This window comes from Procambarus clarkii, chromosome 26 (genome assembly GCF_040958095.1).
Source record: "Procambarus clarkii isolate CNS0578487 chromosome 26, FALCON_Pclarkii_2.0, whole genome shotgun sequence".
NCBI lineage: Eukaryota > Metazoa > Arthropoda > Malacostraca > Decapoda > Cambaridae > Procambarus > Procambarus clarkii.
The window spans coordinates 6379503-6403099 of NC_091175.1; the positions used below are offsets into that span (position 1 = coordinate 6379503).

At 41.0% G+C, this 23597-nt stretch overlaps 1 protein-coding gene across 3 annotated transcripts; it reads left to right on the plus strand.

The window, feature by feature from the left end:
• The first annotated feature begins 370 nt into the window (after nucleotides 1-370).
• LOC123756712 (uncharacterized) lies at nucleotides 371-23046 on the plus strand. Of its 3 annotated transcripts, XM_045739967.2 has the most exons (8): nucleotides 372-514; nucleotides 3787-3932; nucleotides 5266-6814; nucleotides 12271-12509; nucleotides 12748-12905; nucleotides 17525-17684; nucleotides 19506-19703; nucleotides 22685-23046. In XM_045739967.2, exons 2-8 carry the CDS (start codon nucleotides 3874-3876, stop codon nucleotides 22707-22709), a joined length of 2388 nt encoding a protein of 795 aa, XP_045595923.2. In that variant the 5' UTR covers nucleotides 372-514; nucleotides 3787-3873; the 3' UTR covers nucleotides 22710-23046. The 3 variants fall into 3 exon arrangements, with proteins under 3 accessions (XP_069187900.1, XP_045595923.2, XP_069187899.1); XM_069331798.1 differs by having other exon boundaries at nucleotides 3787-6814; XM_069331799.1 differs by lacking the exons at nucleotides 17525-17684; nucleotides 19506-19703; nucleotides 22685-23046 and having other exon boundaries at nucleotides 371-514; nucleotides 3787-6814; nucleotides 12271-12532; nucleotides 12748-12891.
• Nucleotides 23047-23597: the final 551 nt, after the last annotated feature.

Here is a 23597-nt window from a genome sequence, read left to right on the forward strand (position 1 = left end):
ATTGCAAGATAATCAGAGTCAGTAATGACGGGGGAATCTGAGATAATTAAGCTGTCTACTGTAGTGTTTTCAATAAGTGTGACTGCTATAGTGTAAACTGGTTGCTTAATTCTTGATTTATATATCTCTAATTGTATTACCATTGTAATACAACTCGAGAATTGTATACAATGGTCTCTAATTGTATTACCATTGTAATACAACTCGAGAAATTGTATTACAATGATCTCTAATTGTATTACCATTGTAATACAACTCGAGAAATTGTATTACAATGGTCTCTAATTGTATTACCATTGTAATACAATTGGAGAATACATTTAAAATGTATTGTGTATTACAAAGAATTGTTGTATCGTGTACAAATTATTTGCCTTTTAGAGTACGTGCAGAGCGAGGCAGATAAGCGCCTGTCCTCAGGCTAGGCTTGCCCAGGCGCCCCTTGAACTTTAAGACGCACTCGATAATTTCAACGTATTACGCATTCAAAATGAGTTTTGTTCTCAAACATAAGGTAATATTATATCAAAGTTAAGTTAAAATACTAACGTTAGTGTCATATATGACAATCCATTGTACATATACTGTCAATAACTTACTGCAGGGATGGAGCAAGGACACTTGATTGAGGAATTGTGAACTGGTGCTTATTTAACCAGTAACAGTCCCACAACTGCCAGTTAAATGGTCCTAACCTACATTGTTTACCATGTATTTCCATATTCAGTAGGTCATTAATGTAGATGAGAAAGAGGAGAGGGTCAAGTATGCTGCCCTGGGGAACACCAATGTTGATGGGTAGGGTGGGAGAAATTGAATTATTCACAGAAACATACTGGAGCCTGTCAGTAAGGAAGACTTAAGGTATTGCAGGGAGTGACCTCTGACTCCATAATGCTGTAATTTAAAAAGAAGGTTTTGGCCACATTCCTGATACAGGATTTGACTTAGTCCTGGAATGATTTTTGGTGCCAATTGTCGTATTTTCTTGATAGCAGCTATGTCCTGAAGATGAAATCTCCATGCGTGGAAACAGTAATCCAAGTGAGGGTACACCAGAGATTTATACTTATTTATTTATATACAAGAAGGTACATTGGGTTGTGAGAGTACATAATGTCAGTGTTCTTACATTCATGCAAAGCCACTAACACGCATAGCGTTTTGGGCACAAAATTGAATCACCATCATCTTTTCCTTAAAGGAACACTTGATTATAACTAGGGTTTGATCAGTTTTTGTACTGCTGCTCCTACTTGTGCAACTTTCAGTGAATGGTGGGTTTTGACTCTAAGGTCCTTCTCATCAATCTACTGTAAGGTAATATTAATTTGGTAATTGTGGCATGGGTTGCTATGCTCCATATGTAAAGTGTTGCATTTTTCTATATTAAAAAGCATTTGACAGTTTTCTGACTATTTGTGGAGTTCATGTAGATCACTTTGTAAGGCCTCAATATCATATTATTTCTAACTTTACCATAGATTTTAGTGTCATCTTTAAATTTGATGATGTGGTTTGTAATATTCTCATCTGTTATTGATGTACTGTACAGTATATGACAAGAAGGGTTGGCTCCCAAAATGGACCCCTGTGGTACCCCCAAGGTACCTCCACTCACCACATTTCTACAGTCAGATTCATTCCCATGTAGCATGATCCCCCATTTTTTCTTTATTTTAACCATTATTTTATCCTTTCTAGTATTCTACCATTTATTCCATGTACCTGTAATTTCCTTGCTAGTCTTTCATGTGGTGCCTTATCAAAGATTTCATCAAAATCCATGTACTGTATACTATACAGTACAATACACTGTATACTATACAGTACAATACAATTCAATGTTTATTCAAAAGAATGTGTGTACAAATAACATAGGAGTACCTTACCTTGACCTTGAGGTGCTTCCGGGGCTTAGCGTCCCCGCGGCCCGGTCGTCGTCCAGGCCTCCTGGTTGCTGGACTGATCAACCAGGCTGTTGGACGCGGCTGCTCGCAGCCTGACGTATGAGTCACAGCCTGGTTGATCAGGTATAAAGTACAAATTGTAGGGATAGGAGTTACACAGTCTATTAAGCCACTATTACACAAAGAATTTCAGGCAGGGCTTCATCCACTAGAAGTTCATTGTCTGAGTAGATGGTTAGTTTCCAAAAATATGATCAGGTTTGTAAGGCAGGATCTATTTTTAACAAACCCATGCTGCATGGATTTTATAAGATTGTTTGCTGTCAGATTGTGAATGTTTCCCCTCAGGACTCTCTCCATGAGCTTCCAGATGTGAGATGTCAAGATGATCAGACAGTAGGTTTCTGCTGAGCTCTTTCTGCCTTTTTTTTTAAACTAAGGGGTGACATTTGCATGCAGTATTTTCAATTTAGGGAAACCATCCCTTTGTCCAGAGATTTTCTGAAAAGGAGTTTCAGTGGTAGACATAGCTCCACTGACAGTTCCTTTATGACTTTGGATCGACTTTGGATTATGTCATGTTATGTGTATATCCCTTAATTTCTCTTCACCTCATTCAAACATTAGTGTGGGTGATGGGATGTCTTCTAATCTTTCTAGTGTGAGCACTGATGTAAAGTATTCATTCAGAATGTTTGCTGCCCTTTCGCCACCCATTATAGCTTGGTTAGTCTCATCTTTCAAGGTTCTACTCAGTCTTTTATTTTGGTTTTACTTCTAATATAGGCATAAAATGACTTTAGATCTTTATTTATGTTTTGGGCAACTTTCCTTTCAAAGTTTCTTTTGGCTGATCTGATTTCCTGGGTGGATGAGTTTAGTGCCCCTTTAATATATCTCATAATCAATGATGTTCATCGTGGATGAACAGCAACTTCTTCAGAGGTTCTCCAGAGGTTCTGCTTAGTTATCAATGCTCTTTTTTACTAACTGTAATCCTTTTAGTTCCCTTTCTTTCTCCTTATTGGCACATAATTTTAAACGAGTTTAGTGATGACCTTGAAATTTCCCCATGATGCTTCCATGCCATGATCACCTATTAGCTCCCTCCAGGAGGTATTCTTGAATCCAACTCCTTCAGACTGCATCAAATTTGCAGATAAAATCCAGACCTTATTCAGTAGTGCAACAGTATGCAAGGAACAATCATTACTAAGAAAACTAACACAATATAAAATGTATAAAACTGCAAGTGACCAAAGCATAAGGGGATGTTTTGCTGACTTTGATATAACTGAAAATCTGCAAATCCCCACGGATAATGCCTAAATGAAAGTAACTATGTCTCTCCTGACCATGTATGGACCAGTCTTGGATCATCAGCCAAATCAATAATTGTAACAATAGCCTTAATACCTATTATTAACTTCTCAGTCATGTTAACTAATTTCTGTTATGTTAATAATTAATAATTAACTTCTCATACATTTATACAGTAATAATTCATTTTATTTGAGGCAGGCAGCCTGTGTATATTCATACTGTACATACAGTACATGAGGCTCATATCGAGGTGTCCCCACGGTCCAACTACTGACCCTTCCCCAGGATGCATCCCCACAAGAAGCTCACTAACTCCTGGGGTACCTCTTTACTGCTAGGTGGACAGATGCATAAGGTGATAGGAAAGGTGCCAACAATATTTGTCCCACTTGGGATATGAAACCAGAATTTCCGATTGTGTCGAACTCCAGTAATAAATTGATGCCTTTTTATTTAAATTTTATCCTATGTGATGTTCATTCACTAATATTTTAAATTAAATTAACAATGATGGCTACTGTACTTACATATTTTCATTCTTTTTCTTTCACAGAACTGATGGCAACCTAATTGCTGCTTTTCATATTTTCTTGAAACTTCATGCCATTATAATCAAGTTTCTGAATACTGTACTGTAATAATGAACTTCAGATCAGTGATGTTGAATAGTTTGATGGGGTGGTTGGAAATACAAGAAATGTGAATACTGTATAAAACTTTAAGTTACTGTATAAACACACACATGTATTATGGTCAGTGAATCCACTGTCATTGCATAGGTGTAGCCAAGATATAAGTCTTATAATAGAAGTCTTCTTAAATTACCAATTCATTTGAATTTCCTAAGTCACACTCTTGACATCCAAGCATTATATAATTGATTTGTTTTTAATGCTGTATCTTGTACTCTAATGCATGCCAAAGTACTATGTTGGCCTTGGCAGGCTAGCAATTGTACTCCTGTTAAGATTCATATGATTAAATCATATACTATACTGTATATAAAACTATTTACAGGTGGTTAGGTATGTAGGGAAAATAAATTCAGTATATGTATGTAGAGAAAATAAATTCAGTATGTGAATCTATTTAGGTATGTAGAGATAATAAATTCAGTATTTGAATCTATTTGTATCCATGATTATGTTCAAATAGTAATCTTTTGCCATAGCAAAGCCATTGTTAATGCAAAATGTAATACTCCACTGATAAAGGATCATTACCTGATAAGTACCAAACGGTACTTCTAACTTGTAATATTTACCATGAGAGAGTGGTATTGAATGATACATTGGCAGTAACAAATTAATTTGAATATTACAAACATGTCACATAAACGTGGAATTGAAGAGAAGGACATATATTTCTTGAAGGTATTTAAGGTATTAATGACTGAGGGTCGTAGTACTCTCTATTATATATTGTGTTGGGGTTGTGATAGAGATTTAGATAAAACTATTGAGCACTATTTAAAAGAAGTTAAAAAGATGTCTAATCGGGAGTTCAATAAGTTTTTTGACAAAAGCCAGCTACCTATCATTAAGAAAAATCCTAAAGGTGATAAGTTTGATATAACACTACTGTATGCAAGCATCAAAGCTACATGTGATAAACTAGCTGAAGATGGTAATAAAGTCTGGAGTGATTGTGATGAGACAAAACTAGAATATATTTTAACTGCTATTAAAAACTTTAGGTGTAGATTAGTTCATGATCTACCTGATATACAAAATATTAACGAGATGGAAGAACAAATAAACGAACTGCAAAAATTTCTTAAAAAGGCCCTTGAATTGGGTGGAGATCTTTATGGCCATACAAAAGAGGTAGATTCACTTATTGATTCAATGAATGTGAATATTTTGGAAATAGTAAACACCAGTTTATCAGTTTTAGATATAGACAAATACAGAAAAAGTTTAGCAGAGTTACAAGAACATCACATAAATGTTGTACATCAAAGTGTAAGTGAACTAAAAGATAGATACAACAATGTGTCCAATGTTGATGCAGCATCTTTTATCTCTGGCAGGGAGAGTTTGAAAGTGAAAACAGTGTTTACAAGATTAGATCTCATTAAAGAAGATAATGATGAATTTTGTAATGAAACTGTTGACTATGAATATTTGTTAGAGATTTTGAAGAGAGATGAAAATATTTCAATTCTAGCTATAGAAGGGGAAGCAGGTGCAGGGAAGACAACCTTAGTGAAGCTGATGTTAGCAGAGTGGGCAAGCAGCCCAGAGTCTTCCACTACAGTGAGAGGACTGAAGGAGTATGACCTTGTACTTCACTTTGAGTGTAAATACAAGGTAATATCTACCTTTTTGGACTTGTTGAAGTTTCTTTTACCTAAACCGTCCTATGAACTTAAAGACAATGATCTTGTGAATTCGGTGCTAAATTTAAATGTGTTAATGTTAGTTGATGGCTTAGATGAGATAAATCGTGCTTCAAAGGAACTTATACAGGAAATTCTTACAGCACAAATACCTAAAAGTAATAAGAAATTTCATGTAATTATCACAACTCGGCCAATAAAATTGCAAGTACTTCCTAAATTGTGTAACAACCAGCCTTGGTTTCATGTCAGAATAATGGGGATTCCTTACAACAGAAGAACAGAGTTTGTATCACGGCTACATGAAGAAATGATTAGCAATGGCCAGAGTACACAAAATACACAAAATCTTGTTGACTATCTGAAACGTTCCCATGCCCGTCTTGGAGATCACTTTCGCTTGCCCCTAAACCTAACCCTCTTGACTTATCTCTGGGCCTGCAGACCAGAAAGGGTTGGGCCAATCACCACAGCAACTGGACTCTACATTGAGTTTCATGAACTTATTAAGCACCGCTTAATTGATAGACTTTATGTTTGTGATCAGAGAGACAATCCTGTTAGTAACCAAACCGATGACTTGGATGAGGTGTCACTGTCAAGGTTGAAAAATCTCTGCAACCTATTTGTAAAATTGTTGTATGAAACTTGTTTTGAGACCCATTCTGTATCTGAAGTTCTTTTTTCTGATGACTGTAAAAGCAAACTGGAAAATAAATGCTTCAATTTAAAATTACCCGTTGAGGACATGTGCGCTGCCTTCTTGGTCATGGATCGTAGGTGGACACCTAAAGGGTACACATCACAACTTGCTGCTCCACATAAAAGTATACTTGAGTTTTACTCAGCAGAGCACATATTTAACATGATGTTTCCTTTTGATACACCAAGTACATTTGAAAATGAACTAATCAACTTATGTAAGAAGCATGGGAGAAGTGACAGTGAAATAGCAAAACTTTTGGACATTGTTCAAGCCAGTGAAAATGCTAATTCAACAAAAAAATTGTCTGATTTCTTACTTTGCAATAGCGAGAAAAAATCAGAATATCAAAATGTTTTTCTGCATTTTGGAGGATTGCTAGCACACAGGAAGCCTGAAGCTTTGGATGAATATGCAAAGGAGCTGGTTGATCTTTTGAAACAGACTGGGACTCAAGTAGCTAACTTGTTGAATTTGGTGACGGAGACAGAATGTAATGAAAACATCACAAAGTATGTAAGCTGCAATATAACCGAGGTGAGACAAATGACTTGTATATTTTCCAATTACCACTAAGATAATTAGATTTTGAGGTTAATGACAATATACCAAGGGCTCCTTTAAAAATAAATGCAGACAATAGTAATATTTCTTGCTACATAGTAAATTAGTAATGCTTAGGAAGACATGAAATATTTATGGCCTTTTCACTAACCACTTAGATACTGCAGATTCCCCTCAATTTTTAGACATGTATTATAAAATATTTTAATTTTCCTTTATTATAACCTACTGTACAAATGTGTTATTATAACCTATAATCTTTCCACACATTTTCTAATCTTAATCTACTTGGTTACTTCCTTAGGCAATATCCTGCTTTTACATTAACTTGGCAGAGTACTAGGCAGGTCAGTTCAACCACCAGTTACTGATGCAGTAGGGCTCTGTTAAAGCTGCTCTTACTGGGGGAGAAGGGGGGACAATTAATGGGATAACGGTGACACTGGAGAATTCTCAATCCGGCACAGAATGACCTCTAAAAGGTTCATTTATTTACACTCAAAATACTTCCTCCAAACAATACTCAAATTCAACATGTAGGAGGCTACAGAAGATGATTGACCTTGATAGAAAGAGTACAAAATAATTGGAACTGAGGCTGAAACTAGGCAGCAAGAGAGAAAATAGCAAAAAGACCACCAGGTAACCTCATACTGTCTCTGGGAAGAAAGTTACAAAAGTAACACCAAAAAACCTGCCACCTGAACACCATTTTGATGGCAGTAAACCAGTCTTAAGTAGAACAAATGTGAAGATTGGCAGGGACCCTTGAACCATCAATGAATATCTTCTGACCAGTTCTCTGAAACAGACAGGGCCTTGGAAAACAAGTGGGATCAAACACCGAGCCAGAAAAGCAAAAAAATATAGCTGAGGTGGCTACCAAGGAGTCAGAAGGACCACCCTACTGGAAAATGACTTCAGTCTGGTGTGGATGGGGGAGGAGCCAAACTGGAGGGAAGAGATAAAGGAAATCCCACTAACTCCATTACAGCTGAAAAGCATCCACCACAAAAATTCCTGGATCCTTAAAGGAAGGGCCACAGGACCAAAAGCCTCCAATTCCATGTTGCTGCAGAGAGGCCCACCTGCATGCAACGAACCATCTTTGAAAGCTAATGGAAGGACAAGTCATCGACTGTCCACTCTGTGGTGATAGGATGGAAATGAGATCATCTGTAAGCACCTAAGAGAACTGCATGGAGAGCCAAACCCCGATAATCCAGTAGATGAGCTACACACAGAGTCCAGCTCCATAATGGAAAGGACCGAAGCAACCCCCCTGTGATTCAGTCAATGATCCTCAAGTGAGCTGTTGGTGTGGGGCCATATCATGAAACCCAGAAAACCAGTGTTGAATGTAATGAAACGCCATTTTCTGGGTGAGCCCCGGAGGCTCCCTGGAGCTTATCGGGCTAATGTATGTTATATTAGACCGGGACATTAGCTATGGAGTTCAGACCTACCAGGAACCATGAACCAGAACCTGGCCCCATGAGAGAGGTTTCAGGAAGCAACGGCCTTGGAAAACCCCTCTGTGGTTGGGGGTTTTCCTTATCTGCCATCGACCGGGATTAGCCACCCTAAAAAGTAGGCATAACAAAACAAACCCCACATGGTAAGAAACTAACAACAAAAACCGAACAGAGAGGTAGAACTCTCTACAATCCCAAGGAAACAAGCAAACATGCAAACATAACACACTACTGCTGCGCTGCTCATCTGTACAGCCCTTCCCTCCCCGAGAGGGGGAGGGGGGGGGCCGGACCTCGCTGCGCCGGCTGCATAGCACTCCAGTTCGGAAGCTAAGCTTCAACAAACATGAAAAAAATGCCACCTGGTGGGAAGGAGGGTTGCCAGGGAGCCTCCAGGGCTCACACAGAAAATGGCGTTTCATTACATTCAACGAGGAAATGATGGGAAATAAATTAATCCGTTCCTGACTACCCAAAAACCTCACTTCAAACTAAATTTTATACCTAATTCATCAAAATCTACACCACAAAACTATGTTTAAGTAATTACTTATCATTGCTGATGACTGCTGTTGGCGTATGGAAGATGGTGAAGAGGGGGGAGGAGGAGAGGTGTTATTGTTTGGAAGGGGAGTCCCCTTCCATTATAACATCAGGCAGTGAAGATTTCTCTGGTGTGCACTTTCTGGCACGTTTTGCCTGCATACCACTAGGACTTGCTTGTGGCTCACTGCTTGCTTGTCTTACTAAGAATCTGTCTAAAGACACTTGTTTTTTGCTACATTTTAACACTTGTCTCTAGTAAGACATCACATTGTCATTTAAAAAGTCAATGCAATCGCCTGCTACAGCTTTATCTGGGTGAGTTTTTTCAACAAAACTTTGCAGCTCTTCCAATACTTCACACATATTCTTAATGAGGAAGGAACATCCTCTACTCACAACTATTTTCTTAGGTTGAACCTTACCACTGGCTTTCTTGGGACCCATTGCGAGATACATAATAACAACTTTTATGTTTAAATGGCCAAATATCCAACAAAACACTGTAAATCCTGGTGAAGAATTGAGGTGGGATAGTCACTGGGCACAAGGTACTGGTAAACTGAGTGGCGATCGCGGTGCCACCATGCGCTAGTCGGCCTGTACACGTATCAACACCCTATACCTGGTTGATACCTGGTTGATGGGGTTCTGGGAGTTCTTCTACTCCCCAAGCCCGGCCCGAGGCCAGGCTCGACTTGTGAGAGTTTGGTCCACCAGGCTGTTGCTTGGAGCGGCCCGCAGGCCCACATACCCACCACAGCCCGGTTGGTCCGGCACTCCTTGGAGGAATAAATCTAGTTTCCTCTTGAAAATGTCCACGGTTGTTCCGGCAATATTTCTTATGCTTGCTGGGAGGACGTTGAACAACCGCGGACCTCTGATGTTTATACAGTGTTCTCTGATTGTGCCTATGGCACCTCTGCTCTTCACTGGTTCTATTCTACATTTTCTTCCATGTCGTTCACTCCAGTACGTTGTTATTTTACTGTGTAGATTTGGTACTTGGCCCTCCAGTATCTTCCAGGTGTATATTATTTGATATCTCTCTCGTCTTCTTTCTAGTGAGTACATTTGGAGGGCTTTGAGACGATCCCAATAATTTAGGTGCTTTATTGCGTCTATGCGTGCCGTATATGTTCTCTGTATTCCCTCTATTTCAGCAATCTCTCCTGCTCTGAAGGGGGAAGTGAGTACTGAGCAGTACTCAAGACGGGACAACACAAGTGACTTGAAGAGTACAACCATTGTGATGAGATCCCTGGATTTGAAAGTTCTCGTAATCCATCCTATCATTTTTCTGGCTGTCGCAATATTTGCTTGGTTATGCTCCTTAAACGTTAGGTCGTCAGACATTATTATTCCCAAATCCTTTACATGCTGTTTTCCTACTATGGGTACATTTGATTGTGTTTTGTACTCTGTATTATGTTTAAGGTCCTCATTTTTACCGTACCTGAGTACCTGGAATTTATCACTGTTAAACATCATGTTATTTTCTGATGCCCAGTCGAAAACTTTATTAATATCAGCTTGAAGTTTTTCAATGTCCTCAGCCGAGGTAATTTTCATACTGATTTTTGTGTCATCTGCAAAGGATGATACGAAGCTGTGATTTGTATTTTTGTCTATATCTGATATGAGAATAAGGAAAAGCAGCGGTGCAAGGACTGTACCCTGAGGTACAGAGCTTTTCACTGCACTTGGACTAGATTTTATATGGTTGACAGTTACTCGCTGAGTCCTGTTTGACAGAAAACTGAGTATCCAGCGTCCTACTTTACCGGTTATTCCCATTGACTTCATTTTGTGTGCTATCACGCCATGGTCACATTTATCGAAAGCCTTTGCGAAGTCTGTGTATATCACATCAGCATTCCATTTCTCTTCTAATGCCTCAGTGACTTTGTCGTAGTGCTCAAGTAGCTGTGAGAGGCACGATCTTCCCGCTCGAAATCCATGTTGGCCTGGGTTGTGAAGGTCATTGGTCTCCATGAAATTGGTGACCTGACTCCTAATCACTCTCTCAAATACTTTTATGATGTGCGATGTTAGTGCAACTGGTCTATAATTTTTTGCCAATGCTTTGCTCCCTCCCTTGTGTAGAGGGGCTATGTCTGCTACTTTAAGTGCATCTGGTATCTCCCCCGTGTCCAAGCTCTTCCTCCACACTATACTGAGTGCCTGTGCTACCGGCACTTTGCATTTCTTTATAAATATTGAATTCCATGAGTCTGGACCTGGGGCCGAGTGCATGGGCATGTTTTCAATTTCTTTTTCAAAATTTAGTGCGCTCGTGTTTATATCAGTTATATTTACAGGGGTTTGAATATCCCGCATAAAGAAATTGTCTGGATCTTCCACCTTCATGTTGTTTATTGGAGTGCTAAACATGTCCTCATACTGCTTTTTTAGGATTTCACTAATTTCTTTGTCATCCTCCGTGTATGAACCTTCACTCGTACGAATAGGTCCAATACTGGCAGTGGTTTTTGCTTTTGATTTCGCATATGAGAAGAAATATTTTGGATTTTTCTTTATTTCCTGAATTGCTTCCTGAAAATCTCGATACAAATTTTCCGAGCAAATCCTGCTCGTAACCTGAAAAACTCGTAACCAGGGGAGCTCGTAACCCGAAAAACTCGTAACCAGGGGAGCTCGTAAGCCGAGGTACCACTGTATGAGCAATATATGGGGACACATTTGAGACACACATATAACACAGTATCTTGGGACAGTACGGATGTTCTACTGCCATAATATTGTGTACGGGTTCATTATACATAGGAGTGGCAAGAAAAACAAAACAAATGTATTTGGAAATGTATGCCAAAAATGAAAAAAAAAATATTTGTGGCAACTCGCGCATGTTGAAGTTGGCGGGTGACTGGCTCCAGGAGTCTACGCCACGGGCGACTACCAAATTGTGATGTCACACGCCATTTTTCGGACTCCATTGCGGCCAAAGTAATTACAATTTCATTTTTTTTTACATATCTGTGATCAGGGAAGGGTATTTAACATTTTCAAAAACAAAAATAATTTTTTCCCAAGAATTTATTTCCTGCGCACAGGGGGGTTGCCATATTTGGAAGGTGAGCAGCACAATGGTTAAGGATCCCTCCCAGAAAGAACAGAAAAATATGACTGGTAGACTTAAAGTATACTAGTACTAGTTGCAGTCTCAACTATGGTAACAAATGCTTGAATATACCAGTGTCATTATAACATTGTAGATTATATATATATTTTACTGTATGTTATGTAAAATTTATCAGTTTAGTTATTTGAATGAAATATATATGTGCAATACATGCTATTTGGTGGCATAACATTAACTGTACATATACTGCAAATTTAGTTAAACATCATTTATAAAGTTAACATTCTCAAGTAAACTCTGTTTTATAGGAATTGAATGTAAATGATGGCCAGGTAAGTGCAGCAGCAGCCCTCTTCCAGTATCTGAAACCGTGTATTCCTGTGTATATAGTTTTGGACACAGATGTGTGCCAAATTCCTGATCTGACTCAAATGATGATACAACTCTCTGAAAGAAACTGTGATGTTGAGCTCCATGTTAAACATCAGTGGAAGGACAGCGACTATGGCACATCTGACAGTCTTCTTGGATACATCATCAACAAAAGGTTGGACACACACAAGATAAAAGGTACCATACCATTATATAAAATAAATATTTTTCTGCCGTATTTGGTTAGATTTTTAGCTACATAGGTGGTGAAAATATAATATTTTATAATTATATTGCAAAATTGTTTCATTGTGAAGAGTTCCTGAATGTAATACGGTACATATTATATTATATACAATGTGAAATACTGTATAAACACATAAGATATCCTTAAAGAAAAATCTTCTTTGCAGGTGCCGACTGAGTTCCTTCACTGGTTATTTGGAAAATTTAGCTGTGTTACCTTGTACACTAAGAGAATTGTTTTGTACTATCGCCAAGGATGCTGATGCAAAATCTATTTGTGAGGGACTCGCTGATCTGGTGAATAGTCGTGATATAGAACACCTAGGTGAGGACCATAAATTTACTTATACAGTATAATTAAAGATAGATTTCAGTGGATATGGAAAGGATGGAGAGAAAGGAATGAAGATAGCCTGATAGAATACTAAGAATACTATAGCCATGTGGAACAAATATTGAAAAGGGGAAAATACAATATATGGTTAATTATAAAGGATACAAAACCAAACGACAACAAAAGTGATGGGTAGATGTTGTAAAATGGGCTGTTAAAAGAACAGTGGTTACTGAAGATATTTTAATGAGAATGAGTGCAGCTGTTAGGTAGTGGAAGTGTTCTGCCATACAGGTATATGAGATTTGCACAAACACATGAAGATGTAGCATTGGTTTCAATTCAGGTATTGTAGTAGTAAAAAAAAGATGAGCAGAGTATTTTAAACCTGAAGACAGTTTTAAATAGATTCACTGGTTTCACTGGATCATTGATGCACTCCTTTCACAATTGTGTTCCATTTGTAAAGCTTTTTTTACACACTTATTGCTTCCCCTTCCTTAGGCATTTCTTTATTAATCCAATATTTAATTTAAAAAAAAATAATCCAATATTTTACAAGTACTGTACCAGTAAATATTTGCAATAATCTTCATTACACTGCAATGTAAGATGAGCACACAGCTCAGAAAACAGCCAAGCACATACCCCAGAAAACAGTTGAGCACACAGCTCAGAAAACAGCTGAAGACACAGTCCAGAAAACAGCTGAGGACACAGCTCAGAAAACAGCTGAAGACACAGTCCAGAAAACAGCTGAGCCCATAGTCCAGAAAACAGCTGAGCACATAGTCCAGAAAACAGCTGAGGACACAGTCCAGAAAACAGCTGAGCACATAGTCCAGAAAACAGCTGAGGACACAGTCCAGAAAACAGCTGAAGACACAGTCCAGAAAACAGCTGAGGACACAGTCCAGAAAACAGCTGAGCACACAGTCCAGAAAACAGCTGAGCCCATAGTCCAGAAAACAGCTGAGCACATAGTCCAGAAAACAGCTGAGGACACAGTCCAGAAAACAGCTGAGCACATAGTCCAGAAAACAGCTGAGGACACAGTCCAGAAAACAGCTGAGCCCATAGTCCAGAAAACAGCTGAGCACACAGCCCAGAAAAGAGCCGAGCACACAACTTGGTAAATAGTATCCTGTTTGATACCTGCTCGATGGGGTTCTAGGAGTTCTTCTACTCCCCAAGCCCGGCCCGAGGCCAGGCTTGACTTGTGAGAACTTGGTCCAACAGGCTGGTGCTTGGAGCGACCTGCAAGCCCACATATCCGCCACAGCCCGGTTGGTCCGGCACTTCTTGAAAAAACCTATCTAGTTTTCTCTTAAAGATGTCCATGGTTGTTCCGGCAATATTTCTTATACTTGTCGACCACATCAGAAAGAGCCGTTTCATTATATTCAACACTAGATTTTGACAACATTTAAGATCTTCACTACTTTTTGCTATATTTTTGGCAACAATTATTATATTTGTTCAAATAATTGAACATCTCATTTTTTGCATAATTTTATTGAGGAGCAATTGGGAAAAATATTTGTGTTTAAAGTTTTTCTGCACTGAATTTCATATTTAACTCCTGAGCTGGCCTAAAAAATATTTTCAGTTTTTTCTTGTACAGTACTAGAATTTCTGACTGCATTAGATCCATTCCAATTTACCTGAAGATCCATTCCACTGTTCAGTATTTGAAACACCTAATAATTTATTTTCCGACAAGTGTAAACTTATGATACAAGTCAAGCTCAATGAGCTAATCATTTTTATGTATACTGTATTGTAAACATAACAAAATAATAGGGTAAGAAATTTATCGAACTGCTTCTCTTATGCAGTCTGCTTGTATCACCCTATGGGCAGATGGAATTCAGTGTTAATAATGCCATGTAATGGAATGTGGAATACAGGAAACCAGGTCACACTCGACCTATTAATTATGTGAATAGATATTAAAGAACTCCGACAAAGAAAGAGATCTGGAGGTGGTTCAAAGGTGTTGTGAGTAGCCTAGACTGTACTAGTAAATTTCAAAATTGCATTTAACTTTATGAGTGGGGAAATACTAAAGAAACTGTTCACATCATTTGTGAGACCAAAATTGGAAAATGCAGCAATAGTGTGGTGTCTATATCTCAAGAAGGATGTGTTTATTGACCCACTTTTCTTGGTTCCCTGTTCCAAGGTTGGTTTGTTCCAGGTTGTCTGCAGTGTCATTAAATCTAGCCAGCCTGTAGTTTATTGTTGGGTTCATTATGTTCGCAAGTTTGTGGCATGGCTGTGGTGTTTTCAAACATTCATAGGCTGATATCAGGCCTCAGATTTTGGAGGTCTAACAGGGTCCTAGTGGCTCATTACCTGGTCAATGTCCCTCTTCCATTTAAGTCATTCATGACTCCTATAGCTGATGTGGCTCATATGTCTGGAGCTACCTCAGTGAGTTACCGTCAGAGAGCCTCAAAGGCTCTACCAAACAGAGATATTTCATTACATTTAATGCTCTTTTTTATATGCCTTGGTATTTCATATACAGTATAACATTTATATCTTGAGATAAATTATGTTGTATAACATAAGATAATTTTTCTGTGGGGGAGCCCCTACGGCTCCCTGGAGCTTATCGGGCTAATGTATGTTATGTTACCGGGACATTAGCTATGGAGTTCAGACCTACCAGGGACCAGCGCCAGAACCTGGCCCCTTCAGAGAGGTTTTAGGGAGCAATGGCCTTGGAAAACCCCATTATGGTCCAACCATACAGGGAAGGGGGGTAAGAAAATCCCTCCCCCTGCAACAATAAGCCCTGCGAGGAAGGCAAAAGCACCCAAGCAGGGTCAAAGGGGGCCCAAGGCCCCTAGGTTGACTCCTCCCCAGCCCCAGGATCCCCCACGTCGGGACCCGGGGCAGAGCCGTCCTCCAAACTCTCTACCCCTGAAGAAAAGGCAGAGTCCAAGGGAATGGCAGACAAGAAGGGGGGTCTGCTGGTGGAACCCAGAAGCCTCGGCAGGAGGAACCGGCTCAAATGCCTCCGTCCCCGACCCGGATGGGGCAGCCCCCGAGGCAGCCGAGTCTCATTACAACTAAACCCTGTGCCGAGGCCGAAACCCTCAGATGTTTTGGAGCCGGACACAGGGGAGAAGGTGCAGGAAGAACCACAGGGGAAGGACCAGGGGACGCGGCAGGAGCCAAAGCCAGAGCGACTAACACCCCCAGGTCAGGGTACCTAAAACCAAAACGGGGCATCCTCGGGGCATCCGGGTGGGAAACCAACCTAGCGTGTTGCAATAACCTAAACCTAACATGCAACGCTGATGCTGCCTGTACCCTAACAGGAACATTCTCAGAGTAAAACTGGAGCACAAGCAGAGAACATGACTCGCAAGACTCCGGGTCAAAGGTGTCATTGACCCAACAGGCAGCATGATGGAGGCAAAACAGGTGACTGTCACCCTGAGACAAGGGCACACTGCAACCTTCAAACCCGCACAAGGCAGGTTGGAACTCGGGAGACGCATCCATGGGTCCCCGAGCCCCGACAGGGGTTTCCAGGGCCCGTAGGGTAGCAACTACGGGAAGCTCGGGCAAGGTGTTGCTAACCGGTTAAGGAAACCCAAACAAAACAAGGGGTAAATGATAATACTGAAAACCCCTGGGACATGTACAAGCACGGGGGCCTAGCAAAGGGCCACCAAAACAATACCAGGGAAACTGTAGACCCACGAAGCAGAACCTCCACCAGGCAAACAAACAAAAAAAACACAAAAGTACACCGTCCCCAGAGGCAACAGGAACCGGTCGCCGCTTAGGTGGCAGGCCGCGCAACACCTTGACGCCCTAACCAGCACAATACCAGTCCCTACCCAAGGCCAAATAAGGGCCCCAAGCCCCAGCTGGCCCCAAGGGCAAGGCAAATGCCGAGCAGCAAGAACTCCTTTGGGAGTGGTTCGCGAACGCCCCAGGGAAGATAACCCTGACATGCAGGGGCAGTACTCACAGGGCGCCTAGGGAAGGAAGCCCCTAAGCACATGCAGCCCCGGCACTGATGAAGTACTCCTGGCCACCACACACCATACAAAAACAGCAGAGAACGCCACATGAGGCAAACACCGCCCAGGAATTTGAGGCCAGAGAAGCGTCTATCCCAGTTGACACTAGCTTACAAACTGAAGGCAGCCGGCGTGGTGAGATCCAAGGGCCCCCCCTCCCGGGGAGGGGAGGGCTGCGCGGACAACCGGCGCGGCAGTAAATTGATTGTTTGATTGTTTCCTTGGGATTGTAGGGAGTTTTCTACCTCTCTGTTCAGTTTTTGTTGTAGTTTCTTACCATGTGGGGTTTGTTTTGTTACACTTACCTTTCTGGGTGCCTAACCCCGGTCGATGTCAGATAAGGAAAACCCCCAACCATAATTGGGTTTTCCAGGGCCATTGCTCTCTGAAACCTCTCTGAAGGGGCCAGGATCTGGCGCTGGTCCCTGGTAGGTCTGAACTCCATAGCTAATGTCCCGGTCTAACATAACATACATTAGCCCGATAAGCTCCAAGGAGCCTCCGTGGCTCACCCAGAAAATGGCGTTTCATTACATTCAATGCTGGTTTTTTAAATACTTACAGGTGTCCATGTGGTAGCTGGCATAAATCCTAAGCTACTAAGCCCTCTGCCATATACCAAGCCAAAGTACAAAGAATGTGGAACTATCTATCTGTCTGATGTGGGAGATAATGATATTCACTGGGCCTGTGAAGTGACTCAAGCACTTCTTCCCAAAAATGGGTGAGTTAATTCATTGCCAGGGCTGGCTAATTTGTGCCATATTGTTCACTATTACAACTCAAATTCTGTATTTAGATTACATTTCTTTCATCATTTTTCTGTATTCACTTAGTTGTACTGTATTTACCTAGTTATGCTTGCGGGGGTTGAACTCTGCTCTTTTGGCCCGCCTCTCAACTGTCAATCAATTGATTATTTATTTTTTATTTTCGGGGGGTAGCCCCAGAAATATCAAAGTCACCATATCAGCCCTAGGGGTGCCAGCCCCTAGGCGGTTAGGTTGCTGCAACACGCCAGGTTGGTTTCCCACTCGGATGCCCTGGGACCACCCTATTTTGGTTTGGTGCTGTTCGCCCCTTTTCCTCCCTGTTCCCGGCTCCTGACCGTCTGTGGGTTTCGGGGTTGGGGCGGGGTTTAGTTGGGGCCGAGACTCGGGCAGTTTCGGGGGCTGCCCCGTTCGGGTTGGGGACGGAGGTTTTTGAGCCTGTTCCTCCTGCCAAGGCTTCTAGGTCTTACCAGCGGCCCTTTCTTGCTGCCTTTCCCATGGACTCTTCCTTTTCTTTAAGGGCAGAGGGCTTGGAGGACGACTCTGCCCCGGGGCCTCTGTTGCGGGTTCCCAGGGCTGTGGGGGATGCCTGCTAGCAGTTCTGGGGTGGTTTGCCCCTGCCTAGGTTTTCTGCTTCTGGGCGGAGTTTTTTGTCCATCCAGTCTGCTTGCTTCCCACTTTTTCTGGCGTGTTTTCGTATCTTTTGCGTTGGTCACAGCCCTCTGTTCTGGTGGCCATTTTCTTCTGCCGGTTTCCCGGCGTGGCCACCAGGGCGGCGTTGCGTTTTTTATATGTGCCTGGGTGTGTGTCTGAGCGTCTTGGGTGAGTTTTTTCACCCTTTTCAAAGTTTTATTCTCCTGTTGTCGTTTCTTTGCTTTTCTGGTGTTTTCTGTTCCTCTGGGAACGTTTGAGTGTTGATTTTACACCGGGTTTTCCATTTTGTCTGTTTTGAGCCTGGGCCCTAGGGTTTGGGCTCAGTGTCCCTGTCTATTATGCTTGCTCCCAGACCTTGTCCCTCGATTTTCGGTCTGTTTTATCCGTTTCCCTGGGGGTTCTGTCTGGGGGCTGTGCTTTGCCTTTCTGTGGTGTATCTCCGCCGGCAAATGTGGTGGTTTGGATCGAACCCCTGGTTCAATTCCGGGTTCCTTTGGATTTTTTGGTTTTGTATGTAGCTCCAGGGAGCCGTAGGGGCTCCCCACAGAAAACCAGCGTTGAATGTAATGAAATGCCATTTTCTGGGTGAGCCCTGGAGGCTCCCTGGCAACCCTCCCTGGCAACCCTCCCTCCTACCGGTCGGCGGTTTTTTCGCGTTGGTTGAAGCTTAGCTTCCGAATTGATGCTAGGCAGTCGGCGCGGTGAGGTAAAGTGTAGCGTAGCTCTCATCCTGTAACTACACTTAGGTAATTTCATTTATTTGTCTTTATTTTGTCTTTGCTCTTTCACTATTTTAATGTTATCTTATTGTTGCTAAATGTTGTAATTTTTAACTTTAGGAAATATTTCCCCCTCACTAAAACTTTGGATGGTAAAATAGTTATCAAAAGAAGAAACCAAACTGGGAAAACAGTATAGCCTTGGATGGTTGACTCTGGGGGATGAGGGGAGGGGAAACATATGTATGTGTGTACACATTATCAGCCATACCTTACTCACTGAATAGTATAGACAACCATCACTACCATATTTTAGAAAATCATTCACAGCAGGACCACACTGCTTCCAAAGTCTAGGTGCACAGTACAGTATATAAAAACGAGTTCATTAATTTTCCTCAGGAAGTACTACAGCATCCTACTCCCTCGAAGTAATTTATGTGTAACTAAATGTAAGGAGTTGGTGACCACGTTGGGAGAAATGCAAGTCAAGGTTTATAAGAAAGGGAAGTTTAAGTTATCCTCCCTTACTATCACCAAGGAAGAAGAAATTGCTATAAGGAAGTTAACAAGGAAAATATTAAATTGTCAGTTTCATTGGTGAGTACAATACCTTTTCTAATTACCTGGTATTATCATTATGAAATTTTTGTAAATATAAACTTGTTCTAAAAACCTAGCATTGAATGTAATGAAAAGGCTCTTTCTGCTTGGGCTTTGGTGGCTCCCTGAAGTTAGGCTTGCTGAGATAGGTCCACTCATACAAGTCACATCAACCTTAGGAGTCCTGAATGGCCTACAGGGGACCAGAGCCAGATCCTGCCCCTCCATGCCTCCCATCACAGAGGCACAGGGAGTAGTGGGATTGTTATGATCATCCTCACCAAAGGAAACATCCAGAAAGTATACAAAGCAATACAGCAACCCATCCTCGACTCAAGTCCATTCCATCCAGCGGTCGACCCCACAGACGCATTCATCAATTTGAACATGCAGTTCATTCAAAACTGGAATTTTCTCAAATATAAATTAATATTATAATATATTAGCATATTATGTATATATAGGCATAGGATAGGTTAGGTTAGGTGTTTAGGTTCTGTTGGCGATTATTTGTATTTGTAGAGCGTGGGTGAAGAATTTATAGCGTTGTGATTTGAACAAAATTCGTCAGTGAAGCACTTGTTCCGGATATGTTCGAACGTCAGCAGTTGTGAGTCGTGTGTAAACCGCTTTTCATTCATAAACAGGGGGTTTGGCGGGTGCATGGAATCACTTTTGGATCTTTGTTTGGAGGACGGGCTGAATACAGACATCTGTAAGGTTCACAGAGAAAAGAACTGAAGCAGCAAATGACCACAAATGATTCACTCAACAGGTCAAACCCCTAAGTTCAGCCCGTCCTCATAAACAAAGGCCAAAAGTTATTCCATGCACCTGCCAAACCCTATTTATGAATGAAAAATGGTTTACAAACAACTCAACAACTAATTATGTTCAAATATTTCTCGAACAATGCTTCGTTGACAACTTTTGTACAAACCACAATGCTGTAATGTAAATGCTTAACCCATGTACTATAATTACAAATAATTGCCAACAGAACCTAAACATCAAGCCTATGCCTAAATATGTAAATTTGCTAATATATAACAATATTAATTTATTAATATTGTATTTAATTTGTATTTATTTAATATTGTATTTAATTTATTAATATTGTATTTAATTTGTATAATATTTGCTAATATATAACAATATTAATTTATTAATATTAATAATATTTATTAATTTATAATATTAATTTATTAATAATTTATTATTATTTATTAATATTTTATTTATTAATATTAATATAATATTAATATCTCACAATATTAATTTATATTTGAGAAAATTCCAATTTTGAATGAACAGCATGTTAAAATTTGTGTGTCTTTGGGGGTCGACCGCTGGATGGAATGAACAGAGACTGAGGGCATGTTGCCGAGTTACAGCTGGCCACCAACAGCTGGCAGCACACCAGGAGCTTTTGGCTCTCAAGTTACCCGAAAGATCATGAACTCTGAAATGAGGACTAACAAAAGCAGAACCTTGAAGAACATATTATGGACTGAAGAGGCAATCAAGAACTGAGGAGAAAAATACCAACATCCTATCAAAAGACCAAGATGGCTCAGGAGGAGCATGAGCCAGCCAAAAATAAAAGAGGTATGGGACAACTTGCAAAATGGGGCCAAACAAACACCAACGCCAGACAGCCACAAGATTGGCCCTGCGGTGGTTGAATGATAGGTGACAGTACTAGGTATAAGATGCCTAATAATGAATCAAACTATGTCACAATGACCACGCAGAGCTAAGAGGAAGATTCTTGACCCAGCATCCCTGAACCTAAAGGGGTTAGAAAAACAATACTGGAGAACCTGGGAAACAACTCGTAAAGCCCACAAATCACCCCGAAACTGGGAAAATGGACCAGATGTCACCGCATAGCACCTTCAAAAGGGCAAACAACTTGAGGGCCAGTGTGAAAACCCCCCAAGCCGAGTCACCCTTCCTTCACTCATGAAAATGGAACCCACTTCCTGCGATTCAAGTACCCAGTTCAGCAAAAGCCATACCAAGCCCCCAAGAAAAACAGGGTTGTCAGCAAGCCAGGACAAATCAGGAACCTCAAAAAGCAAAGCCAACTTGAACTCAAAGGAGGATGGGTTCGTAAGAGAAGAAAAAGGGGTCCTGATCCTGCAGGAGGAACCAAAAGTGGTCCACCTGAGCTGAATATGATGCAAAATGGGACAATGGAAAACCTCCAGAAATAAGACATGTCTGCAGAACCTACTGACCATGGAAATGTATCTAGGGATGATGGAGGATAAGTAAATCATCCACCCTGAGCAAAATGCCCTCTGCAGACATCAAAGACCAGGAAGGATTAAAGGGCACCCCAGGGATCCTCCTCAATTCTCTCCCCCCCCCTCCCTCCCCCGGGCAGTCACATTGAAGACCCCGGAGCAGAGCCGTATTCAACACCCAATGCCGGAAACAGGAAGGCAAACTCCTTGAGAAGTCGAAGGCTTCGAATCCCTGGTGGAAAGGGACAGCTGAAAAGTCTGTACTGTCAAAAATGGAATAGATCCCGAAAGCAGCCAAGCTAAACCCAAAACAAAACTGCCCAGACTTCAAAATATTCAAACATTTTAGCACCTGGAACAATGGAAGAGAACAGATGTCTAGCACATCACACCAGACAGGGTCAGGGAAAGCAGAGGAGCAAACGAATAAGTTGCAAGTCATCAACCCCTCTAATATCATGTCCCTAAACATCATAGGTGCCAACTCCGGGGCACCATCTCGAGCATTCAGGACTCCTAAGGCTGATATGACTCATGAGTGAACCTACCTCAGCGAGCTAGCATCAGGGAGCCACTGTTCAGCCCCTCCAGAAATATTTTTATTGCAAGTGTTATTCTCGGGTAATGACCACCACACAACTTTAAATATAGATGAAGGTACATGAAGTATGGAAATGGTCAAAGTGTTTCTTGAAAATTATATTGAATTTTATTCTGTTCCTCTAGTGTGGATGAATCAAATATCTGGTGAAGTTAGTGTCATGAGCAAGACAAGCATGTGTTGGCTGTTACTGCAAAGAAATCAGGCACCTGGAAAAGCTAAACAATGCTGCTCTGGATAAATCAGATACTCTAGGTATGAGCAGCTGTGGCCGTACGAGTTACCATGTGAATTTTGAGGTTCTTGTTGTGGAAGAACCAACCATCAGATTAAGGAACAGGCTGTGGAGGAATTAAGCTTCAGGTAAAAGTGGCACACTGTTAAACACACTCGTGGATAAATAGCAAAGTTACTGTTAATTGATAGGACTTTTGCTTTGCTTCTAATGTATTTGTATGAACCAATAAATATTTTATTATTACTGAAACCTTTTGCTTTATATTAATTAATGGCCCGAGAAAAATTATTTCCAAGACAAGGAGCTTTGCATGCTAACTGAGCTCCAGCCATTATGGTCCACCAGGACTGTAACTATACACTAGGCTCTTTGGAAAAGAAGACTGGAGAGTACAACTCGAGCCACTACCAAAAGACCAATTCACTATGACAAATATATGACTGGCAGTGGAATGAATGTTCAAACAAAACTAGGTCCCCTCCAATACAGTTTCTGTATGCTTTTCTTCTACCATCCCCTTTTGTGTTTTTTTTTTTTGTGCTTTATTATATATTTAGAGGTTACAAGATATACATTGGATGATACAATGAGTTCTTAAAGGTTATGGATCTCTTGAAGCTCCTCCGCTTCCGGACAGGAACCGAGGATGCAGCAGGCGTTTCCCCTCTGGAACAAAAAACTGGCGGCCCTTGGGTCTCTGGTGATGTCAATGAGCCTGGAGCCCAATTCCTTGAGAAATCCCAAGGCACTCTTACCCCAGGGGGCTATGCGTCTCAGACGCTATGGGAACAAAGGTGTAT

Excerpts from the sequence above, each read along its gene's own strand:
- LOC123756712 (XM_069331798.1), top strand. The coding sequence starts at position 4,559 with ATGTCACATAAACGTGGAATTGAAGAGAAGGACATATATTTCTTGAAG. Across the intron at positions 12,510-12,747 it reads GGATACATCATCAACAAAAG|GTGCCGACTGAGTTCCTTCA; the intron begins GTTGGACACACA and ends TCTTCTTTGCAG. Across the intron at positions 19,704-22,684 it reads TTAAATTGTCAGTTTCATTG|TGTGGATGAATCAAATATCT; the intron begins GTGAGTACAATA and ends CTGTTCCTCTAG.